Raw genomic sequence first — 21,021 nt, 5'->3', positions numbered from 1 at the left:
GTTTTTATAATATTATCAACAAACATTTCCAACACATTTTGAAAAGAGTGTGAAACCTTCCTGGATAGGCTACTATAGGACAATGAGACAATAAAAATGTGTAATATGTGATAAAAGATTCAGTAATAATGATTTAAATGCCTTACAAGACACTGTAAGTGCAGGTTTATTATTTTGTTTATGTTATATAATTGTTTTCCGTATTAAATACAGTCAAATTATACATTTTAAACGACCTCCTAGTATAGCCTTTAAAGGAGGAAGCTGATTGGTCGGAATACTTTTGACTCCTCTCTGATTGGTCAAGGCTACTGCAGCACCTGTCGCTCGACCTGTGGACAAAGTTTGCCAGCCGTTGGGAAGTTTTTCACGACGTGGGCCGGCCCATTGTTCAGTCAGGGGGGGTTTGGGGGGGGGGGGGGGGGGGGCAGGATGATCGAATCCGGAAACTTTCAGGAAGGAAACAAAAAAAAGCTGTCAGACAAGACTTCACCTTCTTCAGGAGAGGAATGGAGAGCTCCAGGTGGACGCTCAGAGAAAACTTTAAAACTTCTCACTTAGAAAACAGTTACAGGTAATTCACTGCTCTTGAAAAACATGGCGACAGAAGAACATTTAAACGGGGATGAACTTTTGGAAGTTGACATATGCGACGGTGGCGTTTGTTCCGAGGGAGAGAGCGGCGTTTTCGTCAACTCTGTCACCTCCCTGCAGGATGACTTCTCCGGCTTTCATCAGTGGACGATCCGCGCAGAGTCCCCTAATGACACATCATCACCTCTGGCTCAGCAGCGGCAGCTCGGCGCCGACACAGCCGCCCAAAGGTGCACCAGCACGGCCGCGGACAGCAGCGACTCCGAGTCCCACGGAGGAGGCGTGGGGAACGGTCCGAGGGCTTCCATAGTGGACTGCCTGCTGGTGGAGCTCTACGAGACGTACAGCGGGGGCAGCAGGAGGAATGTGGACAGCTGGGACAGCTCCACCGAGGCGTCCGGGTCCGATGCCTTCCTGGGACGTAGTAACTCCGGGTCCAACTTCCTCCAGGAGCTCCAGCAGAAACACACCAGGAGGCATCAGATGAATTACCTGGCCCAGAAAGGTGAGGGGGGTCGGGAACTTACTGCTCTGGGAGTAATTCTATGTTCTTCCATATTGCTCCTTCATATCAGGCTAAATCAGGGATGGGCAACTTTGGTCACAGCAAGGGGCCACATTCATTTAATTCTCACTGCCAGAGGGCCAAATTGTAGGATACAAAAACGATAACAGTCAATTATGTCTCAAATTGAACTCAACATATACCAGTGATCAAATATTTGTATGGACATATTTCAGGTTTTCATGATTTCATGGCAGATTTTGTCATGTTTTTCTTCATGTTTCCAATTAATTGACCTGAGGGCCACATTGAGGGTTGATGGGGGGGCCGCCAGTTGCCCACTCCTGGGCTAAATCAAACTGAGTACCAATTGATTATCTTACATTAAATCTAGTTATATTGGGACTTTTTCTGATATCATCCACATTACTGCAAAACACGGACAATTCTTTATTTAATTAACAGATTAAAATCCCAAAAGCACATTCATGTAAATGCTGCTAGTTTATTATAACAATTGCACTTGTGTCCTGGATACATACTACTTATTCAAATAAGATTCCACCTGTTAAGAAATAGATCAGCACCAGTATTCATGATGTTGATCCAACATGTTTGTTAGTTTAATTCATTTGTGTTGATTTACGTCAATGATGCAACTATCAATGCTTCAGGCGGTGTTTTGTCAAGAGATGTCTTAACATCATCACTATCCTCCACTGTGTTTACCTGGTGAAGAGATGCATCTTGGGTAAACAAGCCCAGTTTAATATTTGTAAAACTGGGCTTCCTTGAGATGAGGAAGAAAGCAGTGGCGCAAATATTAAAGTTAGTGGCCTGCCATGACGACTGAATGTGCGGAAAACAAAGCAGAAACACTCAGTTTTATCTTCTATCTGTAAAGAAGCTACAAAATGTGCATCAGCCACGTCTCCATCTGATTCCTTTACTGCCCATGAGGTCAGGTTGAGGGCGTTTGCGTTTGTAGAAAATACAATAAATCGACTTTAAATAGTTTTTTTGTACGCTCAAGCTTTGGAGGAAGACAACAAATGATAAATCTAATAAAAGCTGAAATCAATTGGATTCATTTCGTGAGATGAGCTCAGTGTCTTTTTCACTCTTAGTTTATGATAGCTGACATTCCTACAAGCACGAGACACCAGTAGGAGCTAACTGGATGGACAGTAAACGTCTCACGGCATGCAAATCCTGCCATGCATGCACAAACAGACGCTGAAAAGAGCGCTGACAGTATATTTACCGCTCCTCACATTGTGCTGCAGTCAGTTGCCTCAGAGTCTTCAAAGGCACGTTACAGTGAGTTGCCACGCTGCCCATTGTTTCCTCCTGTTAAAGTGGAGTCCTTCAGTAAACACCGCTCAGGTCTGCGACTTCACTGTTTGCCCTTTATCACACTGTGAGGCGCAGTCAACTTAAACAATGCAGACAGAGCCGACACTCAGGAAGAGGAAACAGTGTGAAAAACGCCTCACAGAACAGTTTTTAAACAGTTTTTAATGAGGAATTATCCCCCAACTTATGATGACATTTAGATCCATTTGTTGGAAGGGGATGTGCTGTATATTTTTAAACCTGGGGCCTTGTTTACACTTATTTTTTGGGCCTGGATGACTAGCATGTGCAAACACTTTCTGCGGGAGATTTCTTCAGCCTGCAGGTACAAAACAGGTCTGAACGGCTGCAATGTTTATGCACATTATCACAGTATGTATGTCCTCTAAAATAGCTGTTTTTTTTGCAGCAGACAGGCTCAAATGTTATTCAGTGTCTGGCATCATAACAGGAAGGAGGCAGAACCTTTAATGAACGAGGGAAACAGCTGATACAGCTCTCTATTTGAAGCCACCAGATTCCTTTAAAAAAGCAGCATTTCTGCAAGATGTTGGAGTTGGTAGTCTGCCTCTGCCTTAAAGGAAGAATGTGTGACCTTTTACACATGAATACAGCAGAAATCAAGTATATGCTCTGCTTCCTGCATACTGTCAGTTGTACCGGTGATTATCTCTCTTGTCAGTGACAAATTAGGGTTGTTCAGATGACCAGTTTAAAACACAATTTGAAAGCACGCATCAGGTTCATTAAGATGTGAGATTTGTATTCATGTTGGTTTTGTGTTATTTAAAATTACATTTACATGTTTTTTTCAAAAAGGTCAGACTGAATGGACCTAAAAATGTCAAGTGGTGTAACCACTGAAAATATTTTATACATCTAGAGTATATGTAAGCGTACTCATGATTGTAATTACTTCATTTTAAAATATCACAAGAAAATACATTTTATTAGGATTATCCTTAAATGTATAAGTCATGACCTTTTTCAATACTGTTCCTGGCCCACCACCATAACTTCCCACGTAGTATTTTATCTTCAAACATTGTCACAGGGAGCACATTTTCCTCTGAGGACAGTTTGTGTTTAGAGTTATGATGGACATAAATCTGTACATTTTTCCAACTTTCACATTTCTCTACCAAAACTACATAGTGCACCTTTAAAAATGTAAGTGAATGGAACACAAATATACAATTTATTATCCAGCTCCACGGGTTTGTTGTCTATTTTGGTCATAGGTTTGAAACACCTTTAGTTGAACATGAGATGGGAGTGTGTTTGTGTGAGGCTTCTGGTTTTCATTTGTTCTTAGCCTGCAGCTTGGAAACAGACTAATGAGCGTGATATTCTGATCTGACGGTGAAGTGCAAGATGTCACATGGTATTTCAAACTACATCAGTACCTTTAGTCAGAGTGCAAACTGAAATAATGAAACCTCTCTGTGCTGTGACACTGTGACCAACCAAACCGATAAATATGACATTTATCATGGAAACTACCTCTGCGCTTGTTATTGCTTTTGAGGTCACGAAACTTGACAGCTTGCCGCCCTTTGCTGCTGAATCTGGGGTAAAAATTTATAAATTTTCACCAACTCTATTGGTGGGATTGCAAAGGTCAGATTTGAACCCCCGGCCGCTGAGACGACGACGACTCCAGCCTCTGTACATGGGGCATGCAACATAACCGCTATAGGCTATCCTGCACCCTGCAACCTTTTATCTAACTTGGACGTTTCTATATATTTTTTTGTTTACAGCCCCAGAAGAGCTGCAGTCGATCATCCAGGAGGTGAAGTACCGCACAGGTCTGCAGTCGGCCAAGCTGCTCCGTCAGCTGAAGAGACGCGACCGCCTCTTTCACAAGATGCAGAAAAACTACGACGTCATCACGGCTTGTCTTCAGGCGGTGTCACAGAAACGACGTAAGGAAACACATTTCTTCTTTTGCTTTAGTGCTGGGAAAAGACAAAAGACTGGAAAACATTTAGCATGTTTGTGGTGATGTAGGGACGTTCCCGACTCATTTAAACTCATTTAAAATTGATTTAATGAAGTATAAATTAATTTGAACATTCTACTCTAAAGGTAAGAAAACCCCTCAGAAAACAGTCAAATTTGAGCACAATGAATTTACAAGCCAGCCTTCAGTCCTTGCAGGTTAACGTCCACATTCCTGTTCTGAATGCGCTTCCACTTTATGAAACCTGACGCAGCCTGCATACATTTTCATCTCCATTTTCTACATCACCATGCCAAACAGCGCCGCCTAGTGGTGGCCTCTGTATTACAGCTTGAACATATTATTTGATTGACATCCAGAGCCAACATATCAAAACATTACTAATATGTTTAACTGACATCCCTAGAAATATCTTCTCCTTTCAATAAATAGTTTTGGTTTGTAGAGAACATCAAAAAACTGCTTTGAGACACATCTGATATCGTTTTTTAAGACATCAAACTTTTCGAAAAGCACATTTTGATCCCTCTTAAAACACATTTTTCTAATCCAGTGCGGTGTTGTGTGGAGAAGTTATTCAATAAATCAGAAAAAACACCCAATAAAAACTTGAATATTTGAACATGTCCAGAGTCGTCACATCACATCATGCAGTCTGAAAATCACTCTCATATTTACATTATAAACTGTTTAAGCCCAAAGCGCATGATTATTGAAGAATCATGTTTGCACTGTCAAAAAACAGAATCCTGTATGTGACTCTTCTGTTATGAGACGTTTAGGAGCATAAAAAAACATAATTAATGTCTCCAGGGTAGAGATTATAGATCTTATTCCGGTGGTGCGATATAAACACCATCCTGAATCACAGCAGGGGGGGATTCCTTCACGGCGACATCATCTCTTTTGACATGTGAAGAAAAAGGTTAAACACAACTGAAGTCATTTAGATCTTCTTGTTTGTAAGTCTGATTTTTTTTTTTTATCGTTATAACTCGTTAGCGTTCAGCAGGACTGAACAACAATGGAAGTGTTTGTCCTTGTTGGAGGTAGAGACGAGTTGTGTTCATATTTCCAGTACAGCCAGTCTTTGTCTCAGACACCATGCTTCTGTCTGCAGGTGGCATTTTACACGGGAATTTAAAACCATCTACATCCGTCATCGGCTGTGCAAATGCCAGTGTAAACACTAACTTTCCAGTGTTGAGTGATGTGAATATTTTAACATCCTGACGTGATTTAGAGATAGATATGTTAAAGAATGAAGAGACAAGACGCTGACTAGACTCTGTCGTCCCCCGGTGGTGGAATGAACTTCCAAACTCCATGTGATCTGTGGAGTCCCTCTGCACCTTTAAGAAAAAGCTAAAGACCCAGCTCTTTCATGAATACCTACTAACTTAATGATGATGGTCTCCATATTATTGATGATGATGATGGTAATGACGATGGTTTTTGTTTGATAACGACGACTTATAAGATGGTTTCTATACTGATTAGAGCTCTCAAGAACTGCCCTCAATGTTGTGCTTTGCCTCTGGTCACTTCCTGTCAGCACCTGTGTGTCCAATCAGACTCAAAGCTGATCGTTTGCTCTTACTGACATTGTTCCCTTTTTTCTAGATCCTTGCTTGTGTTGTTCTTACTCTCTGATGTACGTCGCTTCAGATAAAAGCGTCTGCTAAGTGAATTGTAGAATTGTAAGTTTACCGCGGTGCCCACAGGTGAACACAGATCATTTCCTCTAATCGTCATCTTCACTGTTTGCTCGTATTGATTCAGAGAGTCATTCACTCTCCATCCAGGAAGCACTTAAAGCGGACGTGCATCATCGACTTCAGATCACAAACGTCATTTTTGTTGATAAGTCTCTTGTTTGCAAACGTCTCGATAAGGAAGTTGACCGTGCAATCTGTGTTTCTGAGAAGTTAGCATGAAGTAGTTTGCAGATTTGAATCTTGAGGAGAGCATAGAGGTTAAGTATTAACTGTTCTTGAGTTGCAGCAACATTTTTTTTTTTTTTTTTTTACCAGAATCCCACTGTGACATCACAAGTAGATGATTTATTTTACCTGGATGAAACTCCCCGCAGAGAAAAAGGTCGCTGACGTGATTGATTCATGTGGTTATCAGTCATTTTGCTTCACGGGGTTTATGAGTTGATTTGTTCTTCATCACATATTGCACAACCTTCTTTTTTTTTTTTCATGATGCTGCTGATGCAAAAAATAAATCTTTTCTTGCCACCCTTTGCTTCATTTCTCTCCGCCTCACTTCCCCTCTCAATCTGGGTTAATGAAACAAACAAAAAAAACAACACCCACCTCTGCTCTCTTTATTCACGCTTTGCTCCTCTGTCCTCCATTACCTCATCCTCTCTGTCTCCTCCCCGCGTGTCTCTCCATCCTACCGCATCCCTCCATCCTTGCACCTCCTCCTGGTGACGTCAGATCGGAGGAGGATGAGGAGGTGTGCAGCATCAGCAGCAGGAGGAGCAGCAGCAGCAGCACTGCCGGGTACAAGCTGCACAAACCACAGAGCGATGGGCTGTTTTTAGACACTTCTAACCCATATTTTATTCAGATATTTGAGTCGCTTCCTTTCTGCTGCTCCGCTGAGTGATGAGTTAAAGGTCCGTGGATCTTTCGGGGAATAAAACGAAACCACAAGCGAAAAGCGGAAGCGATTGAAAACGCGGTAATCAGAGTAATCGATTATAACGCCTTGGAGGTAAAAACCTTTGGAAGAACAGCTGCTTCTCTGGATATCAGGATGAATTAATCAGCACAAAAGAGGACATAAAGGAGGTTTTATATTCGTGCGGGGGACCAGGCAGATGAGCTGATTGAACGCTCCGGTTCCGGATGAGGCAGGAGCGGCTCTACTCCGCCGGCAGGAGGCCGAGGGCGGGCGCCAGGCAGCGGCAGCAGAGCGCGGGAGGGGTCGGTAACATCATCAGCAACGTCCTGAAGAAACGGAACGGGATATCCCGGAGTGCACCGCGGCTGCTCTGCACCTTGGAGCCAGGTGAGCCGTGAGAGCATTGCAGGTCCGGATCATGGCGGTTTATTGTAGGAAATGAAGTGCAGAGAAAACTCGGCAATATACTGCATGTAAGCGCAGGGTCATGTAGGGCCATGCCTTTCAAATCTGTAGCTGCTCTCATGCAGATGTCATCCTTCATACTCTCTTTTCCCCCTTTTTTTCACTGCCTAAGAGACCTGATTTTATTGACACTTTGTCTCATTAAATTCTGCTACTTTATGTACCATTATGCACAAAATTAAGAACAAAAAGTGATATTTTAAGTATTTCTTTCCCATATTGACGCATTTGGGCTGTCAAAACAATTGTATTAGATAATAAGAATGATCTATAACATTTATAATCAATGTACATCAGGTGTCAGCTTGATTTGAGCTCAGTGTCAGGTACATTTTTTTAAAGTAAAGGGAACTACATGGCTACAAAATTAAACGTACATTTACATTTTTTAATACCTATTATAGAAAAAATTACATTTTTATAATCTTTGTTTAATTTATTGTGAATACTAATACTTACAAAAATGAATGGAAATGTAAAGACAAAGTATGGAAGAAATTAATGAGAAATAATAAGATAGGTTAGTAAGATGGTTTGCATGCATGCTGTACATAAAATACCCCGTACAAACACATGGAGACATTTCAAATTGTAGCTCAATACAAAAATTTTTTTTAAGGTACCACATATGAGACACACGGTGTTTCATCAGTTTAAAAACAAATTCACCAACTGATAAATGACTCTCTTTTGCCTCGTCACAAACACTTTAATGGATCTAACTTATTAGCTGTAACAAAACCATCCAGTTTCCATAAGAGTGTCACATGAATTCATTTCCAACAGATAGAGAGAATTAAACCTGATGGTAAAACTTCTCCACTGAGTTTAAATCAAATCATGAGAGCACACAGGGCGATTAAAGGTGCAGGCTGGGTTTCTGTTATTTAATCATGTATCACTCTCACCGAACATGTGAGGTAGGATCAGATGACGCTCAATACTTCTTCACTTCTGGAAAGTAATTTAAAGAAATACAGAAAATCTCTTTGGAGTCAGATAACATCCAGTGCTGTTTGTGTTTTGTTCATGTGTTTGGTAACTCTGTGATCAAATGAGTAAGGACCTTTAACCCAGATATTACAAACAAGAGCTCTATAGATTAAGGGATCCCAAACTTCTCCATTTCAAGGACCCCTATATTTCATCAGGCTCGGGTGGGGACCCCACTTTAAAAAAACAACCTTCAATTCTTTGTACAAAAATGGCAAATATCAAAATCAACCAAATTTAAAAAAGTTAACACAGACTGCTCAATTGTGATTGGGTAGAGCGGTGTGTTATTTTTCAAAGGTAATTTTTGGCCAAGCAAAAGAGCGCACACGTTTCAAAAACCATTTTATGGTCCCAAAAAATGTTGTAGGTTTTTTTAAATGTTTTGTTTTTCTTCCTGCCAATATAACTAAAACTGCCATCGCTCCTTGCTGGATTCTTTCTCTCTCTCTCACCCCTTTTATTTATTACTTCCCCTTTCTCCTGCTCTTTCTATCAGCTTCCCTCCACTCCTCCCTCCTCCATGTACTCTCTACACATCCTCCACCTGACTTAATTTGACTTCATTTAAAATCTCGTTTATTATAAGAGAGTGAACCCTCTGCCCCCTGTCTCTGATGTCTCGGTCCTCAGATGGGCTGTGTGTCAGTTGTGTCGGTGTAATCTGTGACAGGAGGAGGAGGAGGAGGAGGGTTTTCACTGTTAATCCTCTCCCAAAGATCTGACAGGAAAAAACGCACGCAGAGTAAATCGGGAGAATGGCGCAGGACAAAACGACAGAGGCGGAGCAAACAGGTTGATCACACATTTTATCCCGGGACAGGGACTTTTGTTGGAGGTGAAAACGATGTTACTCGTACTTTTAGTTAATTCGGCAGCCTCTCTCTCTCTCTCTCTCTCTCTCTCTCTCTCTCTCTGGTCGATCCTCCAGAGAGAGAGAGAGAGAGAGAGAGAGGGGAAAGGGAGAAACATGGCCGCTGGCTGAGCTGTTGGCCCCGAGCCGAGACATGTCACGACCTGCACGTCGAAACTTTCATTTCCGTTTTGTCTGCAGGACGGGGGGCGAGGGGGTTTAGAAAAATCATTTAAGATGTTGGTTTGGTGTGGGCAAATGGATTTTAAACGATTTAAAGAGAAGCTTTAAGAAGATTGAAACGCGGATTCAGCACCACGCGGAAATGGACAGCGACACTTCCGCGTAACGTAACCAGACTCCGTTCAAAAGAATCGATGTTTAAATGTGAAAACTACCAGCATGACAAAGTATATTTTCCTTGATACAACATGGTTTTCAATACAAAGTGTGCATTTCTCTTGGGGTGCTTGGTGCAGGGGTCAAAACCTTACTTCTGGTGTTTAGCTCGATCGATTTGTAGTTTTTTTTAAACAGATCTTTTGATTTCTGTAAAAAGTCTCCAGCCTGTCCCTTCTCTTTGAAGCATCTTTAAACTAGTCCAAGTTATGTTTTTAGAGAAGGGGCAATGCACTAGATATTTCTCCTGAAGGGGTTTTATTATAAACTACAACATGACATGTGGTCTGCTAACGTTTTTGTAAAATGTAAAAATGTCAAGAATGCCGAATTTTACATCTTCACTTTGTCTGATAAACATTCAGAAACCAAGAAGTTCTCTCAGAGGTGTCAGAAGTATTCACATAGAAGTATAGATACTAGGGTTTTAAAAAGACTTGTAGAAGTTAAAGTATCAACTCAAGCGTTTTACTCAAAGTGTAAAAGTACTGGTTTCAAAACGACTTAAAGTATAAAAGTAAAAGTAATGTAAGGGGGGAAAATGCCATTAAGGACAAAAGCTTAGGCCTCGCCACAACGTAATGGAATGATATATGTTTCTACTTCTCATCCAACCACAATCAAATTCACTCTATCCGGATGGCGCGATTTATCTGGATAGGTCTTTGTTTTTTTTTGAACGATGACAAGACGAAATGAAATAGGAGTAACGAGGCTATTTTTAAAATGTAAGGAGTAGAAAGTACAGATAATTGTGTGAAAATGTAAGAAGTAGAAGTAAAAAGTCAGCTGAAAAGTAATTACTGCAGTAAATTATAGATACCCAAAATTTCTACTTAAGGTAACAAAGTATTTGTACTTCGTTACTTGACATTTACTCTCCCAGTTACCAATGAAAAGCAACAAATCCTGATATTTTACAAGTTTGAACCAAATGATTGTAACTGTGAGTGACTGATTCATACATTCATTCATCATCTGCTCTACATCCAGCCTTCTTAGAGGTCACAGAGTTCAATTATTAAACTGTGAAAATCTGCAGCAGTGTGTGTCTTGGCTGCCTGTAGTCCATCACCTGTTCACATCTACCCGTCTCCATGTGTCACGTTCACTGTTTGTTTCTGCTATCAGGAAACTCTCCTGCTTTGTATCCGTGTCATGTGGAAGAGCGCAAAGTGTCCGCTAAACAAACTGCAGTAAAACAGGGGTCATTGCGTAATGGAAAGCCTCCAGGACTAGAACAATGAAAGTGGCCTAGATCTGCGTCCGCATGAGTCTGACCAGGTGTCTCTGTTTGCTTTTAGGAGTTGACACAAGACTGAAGTTCACCATCGAACCATCGCTGGGGAAGAATGGATTCCAGCAGGTAAATATTACACTTTATTATTTTATACTTTTAACTGTAATGCAGTGTGAATATGTGTTCAGACTCTTCAGTGTTTTAATGTGAGAGTGTATTCATAATGCAAAGTATTGTTTTTCTCTCTGCTGTCATCAGTTAAATGATAGTTTTAAGACATTCAGAGTTGATGCTACATTGCTCAATATGCCTCAGCCTCAGTGGTAATGTGTCGGCTAATTAGAAGAGTTAATAAAGCTGTGTGTGTGTGTGTGTGTGTGTATGTTTGTGTGTGTGTTTGTGTGTGTGTGTGTTTGTTCCCTGCAGTGGTACGATGCCCTCAAAGCAGTGGCCAGACTCCCGACAGGGGTCCCGAAGGAATGGAGGAAGAGGGTATGTAACATTACGTAGCTTCCTTATGTAGCAGTCTTTGATGTAACGTCCAGTGTTTCCATGGCAACGATAAGTAGGTGACGATTAGTGACGTCCCAGTTGTGTTACTATGAAAAAAAAAAACATCATCATCGTTGACCTGCGAGTAAAGATCAAAGGTCTTGAGTGAACCAGTGCGGTCTGAGAGAACAACATGCAGAAGCACTTTGTCCACAGCACGCCGTTCATCTTACATCCTCATACATTTATCTCTCAGGGAGAGAGGGAGAGAGGGAGAGAGAGGGAGAGGGAGAGGGAGAGGGAGAGGGAGAGGGAGAGGGAGAGAGAGAGAGAGAGAGAGAGAGAGAGAGAGGGAGAGGGAGAGGGAGAGGGAGAGAGAGAGGGAGAGGGAGAGAGAGAGAGAGAGAGAGAGAGAGAGAGAGAGGAAACGGCAGCGTTTACTTTCATCTTGACCGAGGAGATCGAACAACAACATCTCTAATTTGTCTCCTGAACTTGCAAAACAACATGAATCACTCTCACAAGAAAACAAGAGAATATTATCCATCCATCCATTATCTATAGTGCTTCTGCTTTGGGGTCACCGGGGCTGGATCACCTTGACTCATAGCCAGCCAATCACAGGGCTGACATAGAGACAGACAACCAGCCACACTCACATTCACACCTACTGGCCAATTTAGAGTCTCCAGTTAATCTAACGAGCATGAGGGAGGAAGCCGGAGCACCCCGAGAGAACCCACATGTTCTAGGAGAAAATACAAAAACAGAGAAAGTTCCTGTCTGACGGGGATTCAAACCAGGAACCTCCTCGTTATGAGGCAACAGCGCTAACACCTGCAGCATGAGAATATTACTCATATGGCTGTTAAATCATCTATGGGGGACCATGCTTAAAAAAGGACTGGGTATCTAATTTTTCAATTTCACTTGTTGATATCAGCTCATGATTCATGTGTTTTTTAAATCTGTGTCTGTTGTCTGTGTGTGCAGGTTTGGCTGACTCTAGCAGACCAGTACCTCCACAGTATCTCCATCGACTGGGACAAGACGCTTCGTTTCGCCTTTAATGAGCGCAGCAACCCGGACGACGACTCCCTCGCATCCAAATCGTCAAGGTAACCACGTGGTATTGTGAGAGGTTTAGGGGTGGGGGACTAAGATGAATGTCTTTCTGCATTGTGTGTTATTTAGTCAGCCATTCTCTGTGCTGTTCTCCTGTGTAAACACATCTTTAAAGGATTTTCAGCCAATGGTTGCCCACGTTTACGATGACATCCTGCATTGTAACACTATATGTGAGTTTTGAAATGAGCCTCTGCATTAATAGGATAATGTCGTTGTGACTGTGGAGATAAATGTTCCGGGAGAGGATGTTTGTTCGTGTGCGTCAGAGAACGGGATGACTGCATCATGGAAACACTTGAGCTCTTTTTTTTTAAATTCCTCCATGACTCAGAGATTTCAACCAGCAGAGCAAAGTCCAAACACTGTCTGCTCTATTTCTCTTCAGGTCACTGTGTTCTGTCCTAACAGCTTCAATTCATTCATCCACAAAATATTCCGTTAAAAAAAAAAAAAAAAAAAACACTCACACTTTTTGCATTTTTTGTGTCGTCTAGGACCTGCACAGGACGGGCTGCAGTTCTTACTGTGGCCAGGAGGGGGAGCAGGACAGGGTGGTGCTGAAGAGGGTGTTTGCTTGCGTACGCCCGCTGGAATAAATCTGTGGGATACTGCCAAGGATTCAACGTGCTGGCTGCACTTATCCTGGAAGTTTACTGAGGGCGATGAGAGCGATGCACTTAAGGTACACTGGAATAATTATTTTAAACATTCTGCTGAGGAGAGAGAGAGAGAGAGAGAGAGAGAGAGAGAGAGAGAGAGAGAGAGAGAGAGAGAGAGAGAGAGAGAGAGAGAGAGAGAGAGAGAGAGAGAGAGAGAGAGAGAGAGAGAGAGAGAGAGAGAGAGGAGAGAGAGAGAGAGAGAGAGAGAGAGAGAGAGAGAGAGAGAGAGAGGAGAGAGAGAGAGAGAGAGAGAGAGAGAGAGAGAGAGAGAGAGAGAGAGAGAGAGAGAGAGAGAGAGAGAGAGATATTCTATGTTGAATATGATTACGGACATAAATCTGAAACTGTTCTCTTTTCTGTTTCCTTTACTTCCAGGTGATGATCTATCTGATTGACAAAGTGCTACCAGAGAGTTATTTTGCCAACAACCTGCGAGCTTTGTCAGGTAAAAACAAAAGACACAAAGACACTCTGTGATTGATTTCATACTTAATAGGAGGTGAAAAAGAAGAGACAATACCAGCTTTCAGCTGCCTTTCATTAAACAATTTGAATAAGATTTTAAACTTTAACTCTGCACTGTAACTTTTAACTCTTTTTATATTTTTAATTTATTTATTTCAAGTAATTTCATTTGAATTATTTTATATTTGAACGTATTTTCAGATTTAATAATTTCAATGATTTTTTAAATATTCTATTTTAATGTTTCTTTTCTTTCCTCTGTCATGATGCTTTTGATGTCTTTTGTGAAGCACTTTGAATTGCCTTGTTGTTGAAATGTGCGACATAAATAAACTTGCCTTGATTTAAAGTTGATTAGTGATTTAAATGCTGCAGATACATTGGAAACAGATCAATCTGTTTTAAGACACTGAAGAGGAAAGGCATTAGTAGATCAACAGAATCTAAATCCACAACATTTCTGCTAAACATCAGTTATTTTTTGTGCAAGAATGCTTCTTAAAGGCCGGTAACAGGTCACTGTCATGTTGAATCTCTAACTAACGTGTCTTTATGTACTGTGTATATTTAACTCTCTCTTTAGTGGACATGGCCGTGTTCAGAGACCTGCTGCGTCTAAAGCTGCCCCGACTCTCCCAGCATCTCCACCATCTCCAGAAAGCTGCAAACCGAGAGGCCGGAGGTACAGATCTCTGCATTTCATTTAGACAAACAGTCATAAAAAAATCGTTAACAAACAGAGATCAGAGCGATATAAAAACAAAAATCTGAATTTAAAGGGTGAAAGTCATAAATCTAGACCTGTGATGTGTGTGTGTGTTCTCTCAGGCAGCTACGAGCCTCCGCTGACCAACGTGTTCACCATGCAGTGGTTCCTCACCATGTTCGCCACCTGCCTGCCTGCGCCCACCGTCCTGAAGATCTGGGACTCGGTGTTCTTCGAGGGTTCAGAGGTGCTGTTCAGAGTCGCCCTCGCCATCTGGGAGAGACTGGGAGAGTGAGTGCAACAACATCAGTTACAGAAATATGGATTTTGGCAGCAATAGACAATATCAGGTTTTTTTTTTTCTGTTTTTGTTTGTCGTCTGGTCCTCTGGGTTCTTCTCTCTGTTTTTCTTGTCTGCTCCTTGGTCCTCATCTCATACACACTGTTTCTCTTCCTCCGTCTCTGTCTGCGTCCAGGAGGATCGAGTACTGTCACACAGCCGACGAGTTCTACAGCACGATGGGTTGTCTCACTCAGGAGATGCTGGAGCACAACCTCATCGATCCCACCGAACTCATGCAGGTACGGAAACAACAAACCGTGTACAGTTCTTCAATATCATGTTAAAAAATGTTTATTTATTAATCGTTTACCGCCTTTCCCTCTCCCCTCTTTGTTCCTCAGGAGGTTTACTCCATCGCCGTGTTTCCGTTCCCTCAGCTGGCTGAGTTGAGAGAGAAGTACACCTACAACATCACTCCTTTCCCGACCTCGGTCAAATCCAACGGCAGGTTGGTCAATACTCTTTACAAGTCTAAGACACTTTAATATTTAAAATCTCTCAACATGCTGATTATCGTTTTAATGTCTTAAAACCAGTCCCTACACCCTTAATTTAATCCATTATTGAAGATGGTTTTGTTTTGATGGTCAGACTTATTAAATTTAAATGTTAAAATCATCAGTATACATGAAATAAAAGTATAATTTAGGAAATCTTCAGAGAATTACTTAATTTGTGTCCAAATTTGATCTAGAAGGAGGTGTGTTAAATTTGTTCTGGTGGCAGTGATGGTCTGACGATGTTATTTTCTCATTCCAGTGGCGGTCTGGGCAGCTGGGAGAGCGACGACGATGCCGACATGGATGACGAAGACTCAATGGTGACGGCGCTCGGTTGCCTGGGTCCCCTGGGTGGCCTGCTGGCCCCCGAGCTGCAGCGCTACCAGAAACATATCAAAGGTCAGTGCGGCTTCATTAATCTCTCTCTTTAGGCTTTCTAAAAACTGCAACCCACTGGAGAGTTTACACAGACATCAGCCAAGTAGATCAAGACAAATTGCCGCACCCAAAATCCTCCTGTCCTGACCTCAATTTGACTCCAATTACAAACCGTCGTCTCTGATCTGTTTCCTCCAGACAAATCCCCCACTTCCTGCTAGTTCAACGGCTATGTCAAAGATGTTAAAAAATACAAACAGCCTGAAGGATTTAGATTAAAAAAAAACATCGCTTAAGATCTGAAGTCTGGTTCTCCAGAGAGGTTTCAAGAGAAATGAAGGGCTTCATTTAACCTCATAAGTAGAACACATCACAAACCAATTTGACCTGGATTTGTAGCACAAAGGAAGGCCGGCCTGCTGTTGAAAAAAAAAAAGGAGGATAAAATACACTGACCTTTCTCTTTAAGGGTAAAGAGAAAACAGAAATTGAGTGAAGTAAATGTCAAACACACTTTACCCTGTCCTCAAAGCCTGTTTTCTTTTCCAACCTCATCAAAGGAAAAACAAACAGGAAGGAGTGACTCAGTTTTCTCGGAATAACCAAGTAAACAACAAAAAAATTCAGATAAACAAGTAGCAAACAAAAGGGATTTTAATGTTGGGATAAATAAACCCAACACAAGATCTGATCAGTATGTTGTTGTTTTTCAATTTGCAGACCAGCGATCGGAGCAAGGGAACATCGCAGAGCTGAGCCCGGGCAGGAGGTGGGGGAGGAGGAGGAGGAGGAGGGGCCAGGGCAGAGCATCAAGCAGCGATCAACAGCATGATGATGGAGAGGATGAGCACAGACATCTACGCCCTGAAGAAGCAATACACGCGCATCAAGAGGCGGCAGCAGCAGCAGGCCATGCAGCTCTACATCCGCACAGGTGAGGGGCGGAGAAGTGATGGCTGCCTTTTTGTGGTGGTAAAGCAGGCGTGTCTTTTTTCCTATTGGTTGTTCTTTTAGCTGTATTTATTTACTCCCGTAGCCGAAGTCCCTTTGCAGTTTTTCCAAAATAAAAGCACATTATATATGAAGACCGGAAATAAAGAGACCGAGGCATAAGGCAATAAGAAAAGCAAAATAAAAGCATCACAAAGAGTAGTTTTGAATCTCGTTTTGAGAGATAACTGGGTTACTCACAATGGATGTTCATAAAGTTAGTGTCTAATTATCTTTTGTAACTTTGTCTTGTTGTATAATGTGTCAGCTAACATTAGTTATTGGACATTAAATAAAACAGAATGTGTTGATTTGCTAGAGGGTGGTAATATACTAGCATCAGAACACCCGCACTTTTAACATCTCTGCTCCACCCCTGTGGTAAAGGTTTAATCTACATCATGTCAATGGCTGTTGCTTGATGACCAGGGCTTACATGATGATCTAACCTGCTTCTGTTGGATAAATAAACCGTAGCTTCTTTACAGAATACTTGCTCATACTTGCCTTAACACTAGCGTGCTGTTTGCCTTCAGTGGCAGTTTACATCCAAGTCTATTAAAACACAAAAACCAGTTCAGGCAGAGCTCGCTCTTCTGCAAACAAAACTGTGACCATATCATATCATATCATAGCACTACCACAGAAAAACAAACACTGATGAGACGATGCTTCCTCAGTGGTGTGACAGAATTACAAACAGCGTAATTGAAAAGTTGGATGTTTGACAATGATGTGTGACTCACAGGACCTGAAACTGAAATGACCACAAGTCCCGGGGTTCCTAAGGAGCATCCAGACGAACTCAGCGACAGTACTAACCACCACGATGATGGTACTGGTGTCTAAACAAAAGGGCTTTCTTGAATTTGGGCACTCCTGGGCTGATTTGAGGAAATTTAATTTGGATTCAAATGATTAAAGGTGGATGGTAGACTACTTTGGAGCTGGTTTGGTATTGGTAATATTGTCAACTGGTGATGGTTTTGTTTTCTATATTCAGGTGGTTCATGCAGAATTAAAGTCAATAAACCTGTTATACTCTATATATAAATTAGGAGAAACCTGCCACTACTGAACATGTGTCCATTAGATATATAATTTGATTTAAAGAAACAGTTTTGTTAAATTTGTGTTGGCTGCTCTACACAGGAAACCCATAAGGTTTTCAGCTATCTAAATTTTAACACATTCCCAATGATAATAAAGCCAAAATACTGTGTGCTTTGAATGCACCAATGATTCCCGTAAATAAACACAGAGCATATCTTCAGCAGTGACAGATGTCTCCATCAGTTCATTTGATTTTAAAATGATTGCTGTTTCTGGCTTTCTATTACTAACCTCTGGTCGTTGCCGCTCTCAATCCTTAACATATGATCTGTGAGGCTTGTATAACAGTATTACTGTGCGATTGAATGTTGTTTTTCTATTTCAGATTCAAACATCTGTCCACAAATTTAAATACACTCACCCTTCTGCTTTGACACTAATCATCACCAAGAAAAAAATCTCAGTAAAGCTCTTCTGCATATTGAAAAAAGAACAACATACTGTGCATTACTGTACATGTTTTGTAATGCACTTGGCTTGTAATCCAAAATACTACAAGATTCATTCTGTGAGAGGCCTAGTGGATAAATCCTTAAGAGGAGAAAAGACACAAAACTGATGCTAGAACACTTTGGTGCCCTCTGGTGTCTGATGCCCTGAAGAGCTGACTCATTTCCTAAATGAAACCAAGCTGTTGCATCTGCATGATTAAAAATTAAACTTAAATGTAGTTTAAATGCAAATGCAAAAAATGCTTAAATATAATAGTTTAAATCTATCAGAATCACATTATTTCAAGTTTCATATATTAGGGTTCTTTTTGACAATTCTTTTAGACAAATCACACTATTGAGCAAAAATCTGTGTAGAAAAATTCAGCTGCACTCATCAAACATGCATCTCATACATCTGGAGCTGGCGTCTCTTTGTAAGCCTGTTTTAATGTATTTTTGTGTCTTTCCTGTAACCTTCCCCCCTAGACAAGTGCCCCGCCACCCGAGTGCTGCCCTCCCAGCTCAACCCGTCCAGCACAGTAATCAACCACCTCCTTCTGGGTCGCAAACAATGCGGTGGAAGCTCAAGACTCGCATCCACTAACATGTCAACACTCCCCGGGTCTCGACCTGCTTCTCTGTCCCAGAATCAGGGCTCTCCGGGCAGGCAGCGCTGCGGATCAACTCCTTACAACTGCACTGCGTCTCCTGGCAGCCCTGGAGGAGGCATGGGGTCGCCCTGGCGTGCTCATGTCCGGGTGCATCGAAGGAATATTGCCAGAGCCCGAGCACAGCTGGGGTTCGGAGACTCGGAGGAAAGGGAAGATGAGGAGGAAGACGCAGAATCAGCAGGATTGGAGGGTGAAGAGAGAAAGTTCAAAGAAGATAAAGATGATGAGGAGCAGAAATGCGAAAGTGAATTCTCTGAGCCTCCATCTACAGATCCATCGGGTGCAGGGTCAGGCTGTGAAGAGGCTCCGCAGGTTGCTGATGGGATAAATGATGCAGAAGTTGCTGAGGTAGTTGTGCAACTGGACTCCCTGGATCTAGAGAACCAAACAAATCTGACCTCCATCAACAACACAGATGCACATCACACTTTACCAGAGTCCAAACCTGAACCCAAAGTCCCTCTTCTTCCTCCTCCGCCAGCCTCAAACCGGCACAAAGATTCTGATTCCTCAGGTTCAGAAAGAAGCACTGCCTCTGACAGACACTTTTCCTCCATTGCTTTACCTCCACCCAGCCACTCCCTCAACATCCCTTCTTCCTCACCCTCCACCATGAGTCCGTCCACATCACCAGTCCCTACATCAACTTCTCTGGAATTGTCCTGCTCGTCCTCTCCAACACCATTACCCACCCCGACACCAAGCTCTACATCCGGCCTCCCGTCATCCACTTCAGCCAATGACCTCTTCTCTCTCCCTCTTCCAGAATCCTCAGCTTTTTACAAAACGTCCTCTCCCTCAACTCCCTCACTTTCTTCTCTCTCCTCATCGTCTGGGTCGCATATGACATCCTCCCCCTCTACCCCAGCATTCCAGTCCAATGGCACCATCACTCTGAAACAGCAGGTCTTTTCCCCATTCCCAAGTGTCAAGCAGCCAAGGAAGTCGGCAGCAGCAAGAAATCTCGGCCTCTATGGTCCTACATCCAGAACCCCTACAGTTCATTTCCCTCAACTCAGCCGTAACCTAAACCGTAGTAGTGGTGCTGGAACCATCGGAAGGAGATAAATAACTGTACTCCTGAACTGATGTTAGAATCACATATTCAATTAAAAGTCATTCTCTAACAACACCATGTTGCCTCCTGCAGATCAAGAAAATGGCATGTCTTGTGTTAATTAGATGAAATGTAAAGCTCATATCGCTTGATTATTCAACGTGAAATGAGTAGAGTGTGGTTCACCTGACAAAAAGTTCATCCTAGAATTCAAACCATTACAGACAGACATTTAGGAGACTATGTAGTGTTTCAACTGCATTGGTACTGTATTGCAAAGGTAACACAGGACTACAACAGTATCTAGCCCTTTAAAGTGGCCTATGCAGGTCCTTCTTGACCATAAAGGATTCATGTTAAAAAACAACAACAAAAAGTTACATTGCATTTGTGTCTGTTCACCTATGTCTCCTTAATATGGATGTGTGAATTTTGAGATAAGGATTCTCCATGGAATGAAACATAAAGAGATTCTGGCTACTTCCTTCTGGAGTCATAAGGACCATGTGTGGAAACATGATGAACTTTTTCCCCTTATGAGATTACACAATAGCCATCCAGTTGTTTCTATGCCAAGTATTTAAAAATAATAAAGTAAAAACATTACAAACATAAGAATGACTAAATAAAAATCACAAAAACGTTGTGTGTGTGTGTGCCCAAAAATACTGCTGATGTCCGAAAGCACCTACATTTTTGTTCCATCAAATGAAGACATAACTCTGTATGTGTTTGTGTCACTTGACTGTTGCACACAAGGAATGTAATATCTTGCTTAACCATGGAGGAAGTGTGGATGGGAAACAACTCTTAGATCAGCTTGGTCAAGTTTTGTATTACTAAAATAAACTTGCACAGCACCTATATGTTGACTCCCAGTGTATTCAGTATACTACAACCACATCCGGAGCACTTTTTCATGAAATATAAAAAAAACACCTCTAAGCAGAAAAACTATAAGTTGGATTGTAAATGTTTATTACTATTTTGGTAATTACAACTTTGCAATATGCAATATTTAGCTGGCATGACAGATGTTCTGTTGGCTGCAGAGGACAAATATTTGCCTCTTGT

General features: G+C 41.8%; 1 protein-coding gene across 1 annotated transcript; it reads left to right on the top strand.

Moving 5' to 3' along the window:
• The first annotated feature begins 437 nt into the window (after positions 1 to 437).
• Positions 438 to 20,811, top strand: tbc1d30 (TBC1 domain family, member 30). Its single transcript, XM_020651633.3, is given in 19 exon segments — positions 438 to 1,099; positions 4,219 to 4,383; positions 11,076 to 11,137; positions 11,438 to 11,503; positions 12,497 to 12,602; positions 12,605 to 12,621; positions 13,126 to 13,200; positions 13,202 to 13,282; positions 13,284 to 13,313; positions 13,666 to 13,735; positions 14,339 to 14,437; positions 14,584 to 14,752; positions 14,938 to 15,043; positions 15,146 to 15,252; positions 15,564 to 15,703; positions 16,403 to 16,445; positions 16,447 to 16,616; positions 17,421 to 17,507; positions 18,706 to 20,811. Coding segments are annotated over 19 exon segments (3,348 nt in total). The 5' UTR covers positions 438 to 597; the 3' UTR covers positions 19,959 to 20,811.
• Positions 20,812 to 21,021: the final 210 nt, after the last annotated feature.

Source organism: Labrus bergylta, chromosome 23, assembly GCF_963930695.1.
Source record: "Labrus bergylta chromosome 23, fLabBer1.1, whole genome shotgun sequence".
NCBI classification, from domain to species: Eukaryota; Metazoa; Chordata; class Actinopteri; order Labriformes; family Labridae; genus Labrus; species Labrus bergylta.
This window is presented reverse-complemented; position numbering and strand designations above follow the sequence as displayed.